This window comes from Centrocercus urophasianus, unplaced genomic scaffold (genome assembly GCF_019232065.1).
Source record: "Centrocercus urophasianus isolate 14NV4802_14NV808 unplaced genomic scaffold, USGS_Curo_1.0 seq_22, whole genome shotgun sequence".
NCBI lineage: Eukaryota > Metazoa > Chordata > Aves > Galliformes > Phasianidae > Centrocercus > Centrocercus urophasianus.
The window spans coordinates 10622330-10632812 of record NW_024884778.1 but is presented as its reverse complement, the minus strand read 5'-3'; the positions used below and the strand labels follow the sequence as shown (position 1 = coordinate 10632812).

The 10483-nt window shown below is 55.3% G+C and overlaps 1 protein-coding gene across 2 annotated transcripts in view; it reads left to right on the top strand.

The window, feature by feature from the left end:
• The first annotated feature begins 3932 nt into the window (after nt 1-3932).
• Nucleotides 3933-10483, top strand: part of GATA2 (GATA binding protein 2) — a 10619-nt gene continuing 4068 nt past the window's right edge. The window contains exons 1-3 of one of the 2 annotated variants that reach the window (XM_042823842.1): nt 3933-4163; nt 4794-5393; nt 7861-8039. In XM_042823842.1, the coding sequence (XP_042679776.1) occupies nt 3935-4163; nt 4794-5393; nt 7861-8039 (1008 nt within the window). In that variant the 5' untranslated portion in view covers nt 3933-3934. The remainder of the gene's footprint in view (nt 4164-4793; nt 5394-7860; nt 8040-10483) is intronic. The other variant, XM_042823843.1, reaches the window with a different exon arrangement.

The window sequence follows — 10483 nt, the reverse complement described above, 5'->3', positions numbered from 1 at the left end:
CCCCACCCCCCAGAAAAGATAAAATGGGGGGGTGAGGGGGGGAGAGGAGGAAAGAGCCCCAGTCCGGGCATGTAAATAAATACTGCGATATTTGTTTTCTGGCTTCGTGTCTGCCCGGGCAGAGGTGTCAGCTCCATCGCTAACTGTTGCTAAAACACGGCGCCGTCTGCCCCCCCCCGGAGCTATGTGACATCACTTGTCAATCACATCCAGAGGACCAGTTGTGCAGCCAGCGCTGGGAAATCTCCCTTATTGCAAGAAATAATAATAATGGGACGGCAATAAGAAAATAAAGTTGATAAAAGTGAGGCCGGATATCAGTTAAAAAAAAAGAAAAGAGAGAGAGAGAGAAAGAAAAGAAAAAAAAAAAAAAAAAAATAGGAGAAAAAGGAAAAAGAAGGAGAATGGGGAGAGAGCGGGAGCTGCGGGGCTCGGCTGCCCGCGGAAGGGGCTGCGGAGCGGAGCGCAGCCGGCTGCCCGCATTGCCCTGCGCGGCGCTCCCCGGGGGAAACTCATTCATCCGTTCCGTTTCCAGGCTCGGGCCCGCAGCTCGGTCACCGGCATCGGGGATGAGAGATAGGAGGGAAAAAGAAAAAATAAAATAAAGCATAAAAAATGATAAATGCTCCAAGGAATGCTCTGTAGGAATCCTCACTATTGAGGAACCCTGTTCTGTTGAGTTGAAATCCGGCTTCTCCCCGCCGGAGCGCTCGTTCGTTTTGCGGGGGGTTCAGGGAGGGGGATGCGGGGCTTTGGGCGCTCCGGGAGGCGCCGGGGCAGCGGGACCCCCCGGGCGGGGCCGGGCTCGGGGCAGAGCGGCCGGAGCCGGAGCCCGTTCGGCCCTTTTGTTGTGCTTCTCCCTCCGGCCCCGGGGTAACCCGAGCCGGGGGCTTCGGGGAGAGAGCCCTAGGCGGGCAGCTCCGGGGTCTGCGTCACCATAAATCAAGCCGCCTGATTAATCTTTACAATTTGTCTTTTAAAACAAACACGAACGAATTATCAGCTCGTTAACTGCGATTTTATCACCTGCCTAAAACAAACAGCCCACCCCCTGACCCCCCCTCCCCCCCAAACAACAAAAAAAAAAAAAAAAAGAAAAAGAAAAAGAAAAAGAAAAGAAAACCCACAAAACTCGGCCTCGTGCCGATGGCAGCCGGGCAGTAATTAAAACATCTGTAATAATCATCATCGGAGCGCTGGGCACGGCCGGGGGCTGCGGCCCTTCTCGGGCAGGGGGATGCCCGCACCCGGCCCGGCTGTACTGCGAACAGAGACCTACCTGCGAGCGGCCGCTTTGGTTCCTACTCGCCCTTTTTAGAAAATAGTCATAATAACAGAAGGAAAGTCTCGGTTTGGGGATATCTATCTGGTTTTGGTAGAGTTATTTCTGTCCGTGGAAAGAAAATACCTTCAGCCATAGAAGGAGAAGCCGGATTTTTAGAAAGCTCCTCTGTTCTCGCTCTGCCTTTTAACTTTCCTTTTTTTTTTTTTTTTTTTTTTTTTTTCCTTCTTCTTTTTTTTTTTCTTCTTCTTTATTTTCCCCTCGCTTTGTTTCCCTTTCCTCCTCCCTGGCAGCTCCGGCCCCAGGCGCCCCGGGCACGGGGGCACTTTGCCCTCTCCAGCCTCTACTGCCTTCCATCCAGTGGGCCGCTCCCGTCCAGCCCGGCCCGGGGCCCCCCGAGCCCGGTTTGGGTCCGGGAGGCGGCAGAGGAAGGGCTGCGGGGATGGGGGTGCTCCACAGCCCCTCCTGGGGCCTCTCGTAGGGGACAGCCGGTGGGGAGCGGGCAGGAGCGAGGGAGCCCCGCTTCGCTCGAGCAGCGCAGAGAGGAAAGGGAGGTTTTTATTATTATTACCGTCGTTATTATTATTATTATTGCTATTATTTTTTAAAAGAAAGTTCATTTCCTGGCGAATTTGGCAGTGGCGGTGACGTCAGAGCCCCGGCGTCGTAGTGACTGGGGCGGTCGGGCCGGGGGGGTCGCAGCTCCCAGCGCTGCCCGGGGGGTTCGAGCCGTGCTCCCCTCGCCGCCTCCTCCAGGCACCCCGGATCGGCCGCGCCGTCGGGTCGGAGCCGCTGCCGTTGCCCGGCGGGCTTTGCTCCACGATTTCCTCGCTCGGAGACTTCAGCGCTCGTTTCCCTTTTCCTCCGAAAGCAGAGGTTTGAGGAACGGGAAGGCAGTGTCTGTGCATCGGGACCTGCGGCAGCTCCGATAGCGCGGCGGGCGTCTGGCTGCGACTTTCCCTGCGTCGGTTTTGGTCTTGTGTTGGTTTTGTTCTGTTTTGTTTTCCTTTCCTGCCCCAGAAGCGGATGGGTCCCGAGGCGCTTTTCGGGAAGACTCGGAGCTGAGCCCCGCTGCGGCCACGGCACTCCCGCCGTGCGGGGCAGCTCCTGGGCACGCACGGCCCGAAGCGCGGGGGTGACTGCGAATAATGAAACCGTTTAAAGAACCGAGGGGGGAAGGAAAATAAAGGCAGAGCTGCGGCGCCGCTGCCCCACCGGGAGGGACACGGCGCGGACCGCTCCCGGGAGCGCTGCCCTGCCCCGAGCCCGGCCGAGAGCTGCGGACGGGCTCCGGCCGTGCCCGCTCGAAGTGGAGCCTCGCGTTTGTTTCTTTTTGCCGTTTTCCAACTAACGTGATGCCATCAGCGACCGCACTGGGCTCCGTCCCGCTGTGCCCCGTTCGAGGGGGGGGGGGAAAGCCGTGCCGCCTCCATCTCCCCGGTGCCGGCCTCCATCCCCGGCCCCATGCATCCCGGCGGCAACGCATCTCCGCGCCCGGGCACCCCTGACGGAGCCGCCCCCGGCGCCGAACCCTTCCCGCCCCGATCCCCCCCCATCCCCACGCACCCAGCCGGGACCCCCCTATTCCGCCGTCCCCGCCCCACAGGGGCGTGCAGAGCCCGGGCGGGGAAAGCCCCCACGGCGCTGCCGGGCGAGGATGCTGCGGGCGGGGGCAGGGGGCGGAGGAGGGGGTCCGCGCCGCGCCCCCCCGGGCCGGCTCCGTTTGGGGCCGGGGGTGCGGTTGGGGGCGGTGTGGGGCGGCGGGATTGGCTGGCCCGGCCGCCGGCCCTGCGCGCCCCGGCCCGTCTGCGGCGCCGCGGCCAGCTGGCGCCAGCGCTCATATAGGATGCGCGGGGATGGGACCGAGCCGGCCAGAGCCGCGGCTTTGCCATCTGAGTAACACCCTCCATCCAACCTCCCGCTCTCCTCCTCCCGCGCTCGCTCGGCTTTTCCCCCCTTCTCTCTCCCTCTCGTTCTCCTCTCTCCCGCAGCCTCCGAGCGGGCACCCGCCGCCTCTCTGCCTCCCGCCCCGGGTAAGTGTGAGGCGCGGGGGGGCATCGCCGCTTTCCCCCTCCTCCCACCCTTCTGTCCCCGATCCTTTTCTCCTCCGTCCCTCGTTTTCCTTTTGTGTCAGCCCAAGTTCTCGCTGGGACTCTATGGGATCTGCCGTCCTTCCTTCCCCCTCTCCCCTTTTGAAGCCAGCTGGAAAAACTCCTGTTGACGTTTGTAGCGAGAGGGCTGGGGGGGTGGGGAGGGAGGGGGGAAAGGAAGCTTTTGGATTTTTTTATTTTTTTTTTTTAAAGTTCGAAATGAGATCTGTTTATTTAGTGACGGGAGGGCGCAGGGTGAGGAGTCGGGGGAGCAGATATTTTAGGAAGGGGGAGGGGCTCGGCCGCCACCTCCCTGTACATTTAGGGGGGACCCGCTCACCCCGTGTCTCTTACAGGTGCTGCCCCGCCATCCGCCCGCGGACAGAGGGACGCGTTGACTCCGGGGCCCACCCTGCATCCTCCCGAGGGCGATCTTCGGACACCCGACGGCTTTCTCCTAAACAATCGCCCGTCTGCTAAACACCCCCGGTACCTCCGCCTGCCGACCCCGACCGCAGCTCGCCGCTGCCCCGCGGGTGGGCGGGAGGGGAGGCCCGAGGCCATGGAGGTGGCCACGGACCAGCCTCGCTGGATGACCCACCACGCCGTGCTCAACGGGCAGCACCCCGAGAGCCACCACCCGGGACTGGCTCACAACTACATGGAACCAGCGCAGCTCCTACCTCCGGACGAAGTCGACGTCTTCTTCAACCACCTGGATTCCCAGGGCAACCCTTACTACGCCAACTCTGCCCATGCCCGGGCCCGGGTCTCTTACAGCCAGGCACACGGTAAATGAGCATCCCGCTCCTCGGCCCCTTCCCCAGCTCTGCCCGTTCCGACGTGTGGGTGGGGAGATGTTCTTGCGGCCGCTCCGGTGTGTCGGGGCCAGGGGGGAAAGGCGATGGAAGGAAATAGAACAGAAAGGGAGGCACGGGTAAATTTTAACCCTAGCGATGACCGGGCATTGGCGGAGGGGAGGGAAAGAAGGGGAGGGTGAGAGAGGAAGGGGAAATAGTGTGTGTGGAGGCTCAAACTTCTCAGACACGGCTGCTTCCCGGATGCAAAATACGAACAGATTCGAATCGGCAATGGATTTTACCTGGGGTGTTTGTAGGATCTGAAGAGAGAGCGCTGTGGCAGCTCGGAAGACAGCACAGAAGGGGGTTTGCTGCTTGCTGTAGGGTGGGGTGGGGTGGAAACGGGGATCCTTTGCTTCTTCCCCGGCTGGCTCTATTTCTCCGAGTTTTCCCCGGGTGGTTGTGGTCTCCCTCGGAGGGCATGCAGATAAGGGGCTGTTTGCAGACTGTGGGTGCTGCTCTCTGTGCTGGGAAATCTCTCCCTGCTCTGGCTCCCCTGCAGCTCTCTGGGCCGCGAGTTGGGATATTTCACTGATCCCTGACGCTCTTGTGTCCCCACAGCCCGCCTGACCGGGAGTCAAATGTGCCGGCCTCATCTTATCCACAGCCCCGGGATCCCTTGGCTGGACAGCAGCAAGGCGGCACTCTCTGCCCATCACCACAACCCCTGGACCGTCAACCCCTTCACCAAGACCCCCCTGCACCCCTCGGCAGCCGGAGCACCCGGGGCCATCTCAGTGTACCCCGGCAGCAGCACGTCCAGCACCGCCTCCGTCTCGTCGCTCACCCCGGCCTCTCACTCGGGCTCCCACCTCTTCGGTTTCCCCCCGACCCCTCCCAAGGAAGTGTCTCCGGACCCCAACTCCACCAGCGCTGCTTCCCCTTCGTCCTCCGCTGGGGCCCGACAGGAGGACAAAGACAGCATCAAGTACCAAGTGTCGCTGTCAGAAGGGATGAAGATGGAGAGCGCCAGCCCGCTCCGCAGCAGCCTCACCAGCATGGGGGCCCAGCCCTCCACTCACCACCCCATCCCCACATACCCCTCCTACGTGCCGGCTGCCCACGACTACAGCAGCAGCCTCTTCCACCCGGGCAGCTTCCTGGGGGGCCCGGCGTCCAGCTTCACCCCCAAGCCACGAAGCAAGGCCAGATCCTGTTCGGGTAAGCGGAGCACCCCTGCCATGCATTGATGCTATCCCTTGGGTGGGAGGACTAAATTTAGGGCCGTTGTGCTGCATGTGTGCGTGTCGTGGTTGGCTGTGCTTGCAGTATACAGTTGAAGCCGTAGGCGGCTGTAGGGCCGGGGCTTGTGCTAGCTCTCCTTGGGACAGAAGGGCAGGTGACTGCTTGGCCTCACTGTGCTGCATTTTTAAATGGAGCTTGTACCAGGCTTCCCTGGTGCCATCGTGCTGGCAGCGGCTGCTGAGCCCTGGGGCACTCGGATGGGGCCGAGGGACACGGAGTGAGGGAGTGAGCGGAGTGAGGGAGTGAGCGGTGCAGCAGATCGCACTACAAAGAAGGATTTATATGGGGAAGAATGTCAAACAGCCCCCGGCAGGCTGTGGCCCCCGAGGGCTCACGTTCTCCCGAAGTGGTTAACCCCCCATCCCCCCCAGTTCCACGTGGGGACTTTCTGCTCAGAGTTGTTTCCCCTTTGATAATTTTTCACGTCTCCTCTTCAATAAGAGAGAAGGCCCCAGCGCAGGGTGAAAGCGAAACTTCCCTGGCCGCTCCGTGCCGGCCCTATTTCCTTCACATTTAAAGGAGCAAAAGTTCAAATATAGTTTACATACCAGTGCTAAAGACTAAGGTGTCCAGTCATCGCTAACTTACTGCAGCCCGACCAGAAAACACTGCTTCTTTCCTGATCCACACATCTCTGCTCCGTAGTGCAGAGCTTTCCACAGATCTGCCTTGCATTTCTACCTGGCAGTGCAGTTCCAAATCAGCAAACTGCGATGGTTGAAATGCTGATCGCGCTTTGAAATGACCCCAGTTGTACAACCAGGCATAGAATTAAGGACATTTCTGTAACTCTGACCTTCCTGCTTTAGAATCAGCATCAGAAGGAAAAGATGTACGATGTATTTCAATACGGTGTACTGGTACTGAATTAAGATAGCCCTTGAAAATTAGCAACCATATAAGCTGTTGTGTGTGTGTTCTTAAATATCACTGAATACACCACATGCAATTATTTTTAAAGCAATTCAGAAACGTGCTCCTTTACGAGTTTTGCAACAAAAGCATCAGACACTTTACAGCCTCGCCAGCTCCGATTCAAACGGCCCCTCAGAAGGGAACACCACAGTCACTACTTAAATGCAGTTGCTGCTACATGCATGCATTCTTTTAGCGGTGCACAGCGCAGCAAGAAGATGCAATTAGCAGCCTGAGCCCCTGACTTACAAACAGACCCAAGGCCCCCATCTCAGAAGATAACCGGATCTCGAGGAGCTTTTTATTTTATCCTGTGGTCGCCGGCAGCTTTATTAAATGGGGGAAGCCTGGGGCTCCGTTGTTTGTTTTTCCTTTTTTTCCTGCAAGGGAGCCCCCTGTGCTGGGGGGAACTGGGGAAAGTTCGTGACCACCCGGTGTTTTTGTAGGAAAGCTCAGGCTCACGACACGGCGACTCCGGCAGCTTCCTGCCCAAGGAGGGACAAAAGCTCCAAACGCAGCACTGAGAGCTCCCCTCATTTTTCACCGTGTTGTTTAAAAGCCACCCACTCCCTAGATTAAAGGAGGCACAACCCCGCTGAACTCGGCGTGGCCTGCTGCAGTTATTAGCAAAAGGAGAATTTCCTCTCTGCTTAAACGCTGTAGGATTTGCATACACTATATGAAGAGATTTCTATATTAAGCAGACCTGCCCTCGAAGCGTCGGAGGCGAATGAACTTCTAGCAGAGAGCTTTCTGAGGCACAGACACACGTAGGAGCTGCATGCTGGGTTTCTGTGGGGCCGCTCTGCCATGCCGTGGTTCCCATGTTGTGCTGAAGCACAAAGCAGAAACATGGGTAGCTGCTCCGCACTACATCTAGGGGGAAAAAGAGACAGAAAAGGACTTCTTTACAATAATTCCCAGTGTCAGTGCTGGAACTGAAGTTTCTGAAAGATCAGTATTGTGCCTTTGGAACAAAATTCACAACCGAGCCTTTGGCACGCCGTGTCTATTCCCAACCTGCTCAGCTTTGCTTTCCTGCCTGGTAGTGTTTGCAGCAAACAGAGCAAGCCCAGAAGAGGAGGTCTTTCTGCTTAGATTTAATTCTAGGAAACCCATTTCTTTGGTTCCTTTTTATCTTTTGTTGTTGTTGTTTGTTTTACGTCTTGTGTGCTCACAGGTGTGTGTGTGTGTGCATGGCAGAAGGCACAGCCCGAGCACGGCAGTGCTGTGGGTGCGGGAGGGAGCTCTTTTCCCAGCACCAACACCGGGTCAGTCCTTCTCTCCCCACGGGGAGCAGGAGCTGATCCCTGCTGGTGGCACGCACTACTGGCGGTGCTCTCGAGGTCCCCGCTGCATGCGCTGCGCGCGCCCCTGCTGTCTGCCCCTGCTTGAGCTAACGCGGTTTTGACTTTCGGAAAACGCCTAAAGGACAATGCAAAAAGCTTTTGTGAATTTGTTTTTAAAGAAAGAAATCCGGTTTCTTCGTGTTTCCATTTAGAAGGCAGAGAGTGTGTGAACTGTGGAGCAACCGCTACCCCTCTCTGGAGAAGAGACGGCACCGGGCATTACCTGTGTAACGCCTGCGGGCTCTACCACAAAATGAACGGTCAAAACCGACCTCTCATTAAACCCAAACGAAGGCTGGTAGGTGTCTTTGACTTTCCTTGGGTTGGGGGATACATGTGGCAAAGGGACCACACGCAGGCACGAGCCTGACGCGTCCTACCGTGCTCGGCCCCATAGTCACAGCAGGGTCAGGCCATGCCTGGGGGCAGATCCCTCCCACCCCCCCAACGTGCCCTGAGCCCCCAGCCGAGCTTCTGCGTGGCCAGGCCAGCGGGAGATCGGGTATCCGTCTCCCCGTTTATCCTCAGATGACAGCTTTTAATTTAATTCCTCATTCATTTGGCCTCTTGGGACGTTTTGGGAGCGAAAGGGTTATGAGCGTGAATGTTCTCCACCGTGTGCTAAAAAAAAAAAAAAAAAAGAAAAAAAGAAAAGTTCCAGCTCCAAAAAGCAAAACAAATCAGATGAGTCAAAGCTACTGCTCCCTACTTCATAATTATTTGTATGAAAGCCATGAAGTAATTTTCACTCTTATATTCTCTGGCAATACTAATATTGGTTCCCTCCCCAGACAATCCCCTACTGTTTAAAAAAAAAAAAAAAATCCTATTATTTTTCCATGGAGTCACCTATACTTTGTATTTTCATTTGAGCCATTTAAAAAAAATGTCCTTTCTGAGCTCCTGGTAGTAGTTTCCTATCCGGATATCTGTACGTTAAAGATAAGGAAACTTTGTGTATCTGTTTCCTGACTCTAAAAGCTTTAGAGAGTTTCTATAGGCGAGCCTTGCCAGTCATGCTCGCTGTTTTGAAATTTCTAATACACTCTATTCCACAAATAAGGCGTAAAATGCTAAGAATAATAAATATATTTTTTTGGAGCTTTGTGATTTATGGTGCCTAAGTCCCTCAGCTACTCGTGGGCACGTTTCAATGAGGTTTGGAGAGCAGAAAATTGGCACCGCTGCTCTGACGCTGGGATGAGATGCAGAAGATTTGTCGTGAGTCAGAATTTCAGCTATGCAGGCTGCTTAGTGACTGACACACAGAAAAATGTTAAGACAACAGTGTAACATTATCGACTCCCAGGCTCAAGTACTTTGCAGTCTGAATGGGACAGGCCGTAGAGCCCAGCAGTATCAGTGAGCCGCGTCCCGGCCACAAACACAGCGCTCCAACTTCCCCTGTGCTGGGAGAGGGTTGCACTTCGTTTTCTGTACTTACCCCACTGCAAGCAGACAGAGAGCTTTTCTCTTCGTTTGGTTGTTTGTTGTTGTTGTTTTAATTGATTTACAGCTTTGTTTATTGCCCCTTTTTCCACTGTAGTTTGCTTGTTTGCAGAGGAGAGATGGCCATCTTTGGGAATGCGTTCATCTGACATGCAATAGCAAAGCCATCATTAATGTCAGTGCTCGGAGGTCTGGCATTAATTGTGTTTGGGTTGCATGAGCGTACTTGCAGTAGGGGGTACCCCTTCTCTCTGCCTTCGGCCTGTTCTCACAAGCGAGTGGGGGCTGAAATATACAAGTCCCAGAGGGCTGATTCCTGCTTTAAGCTGCTAAGCCGTCCACCACTTTGGGAAAGTTACATAGCTGGAGTGTAAAATCAGTGAGTGCCTACAAACCCAGCGCTGCCCTTCTGCGAGCCGGGTCGGTCAGTGCTCAGCGTTCTCATACAGAAAGGCCAAACGCTGGGACACCGCCGTCAGCTCGCAGAGGTGCTCAGTGCTTAATGCAAACCTCGCTGCCGCTTCACCGCATGGTTCTAGTGGCTAATTGCAGAAATACCTAGAGAGCAAGGCCCTGGGGAAATTAACGCCATTTATGTGCGTTAGTAAGCAAACTGCGCTAATTTAAGAAAATATCGAGTCCTCTCCTTTAATCCAATCGCACAAATTGAATTGTGTTCCGCCTGCTTCCAGAAGCAGAGCTGCAGCTTTCTTATACAAAATCATTTCCCAGAATTTGGGGTGCCACTGACAGCGCTTCCATCCAACGAGCAGCGTGTTGTCGTAGGGCCTGCTAGAGAAGGGCAGAAATCACCCGCTGCCTGCTGTTCCGCTCTTCCTGCTCTTGTTCTGGGAGGTGGGTGAATGTTTGGGATATTTTTGCCCCCCCTCCGCCCTGGTTTCGGCAGAACAATGCTGTTTAAATGATCCTTTTATATTTTTTTAAAGATGGTTGGCTGAGGGCTTGTCAGCCCAGAGACTGAGTAGGGACAGAGGCGGCAGCTGGGTCAGCGCAATCATTGCTGCGAGGCATGAAATTTGGTTTGCTAAATATTTAAAGAAAGTTGGAGCCAGTTTTGTTTTCTCCCTTTCACTTGTAAATGGAAACTGAATTTTCAGTGATGGCTCTGATAAATACTGCACCCAGCTAAGCAATGCGGTTGGTTTTCTTTTGTGGACATCTTTAAAGGGACAGAGGAGGTGAAGAGAAAAAAAAAAATCACATTCTTTAAGATCATTACCTTTTTTCAAACCCTACACTGGCACTGACTTAGGTTGGTCACTTAAGAAAAAG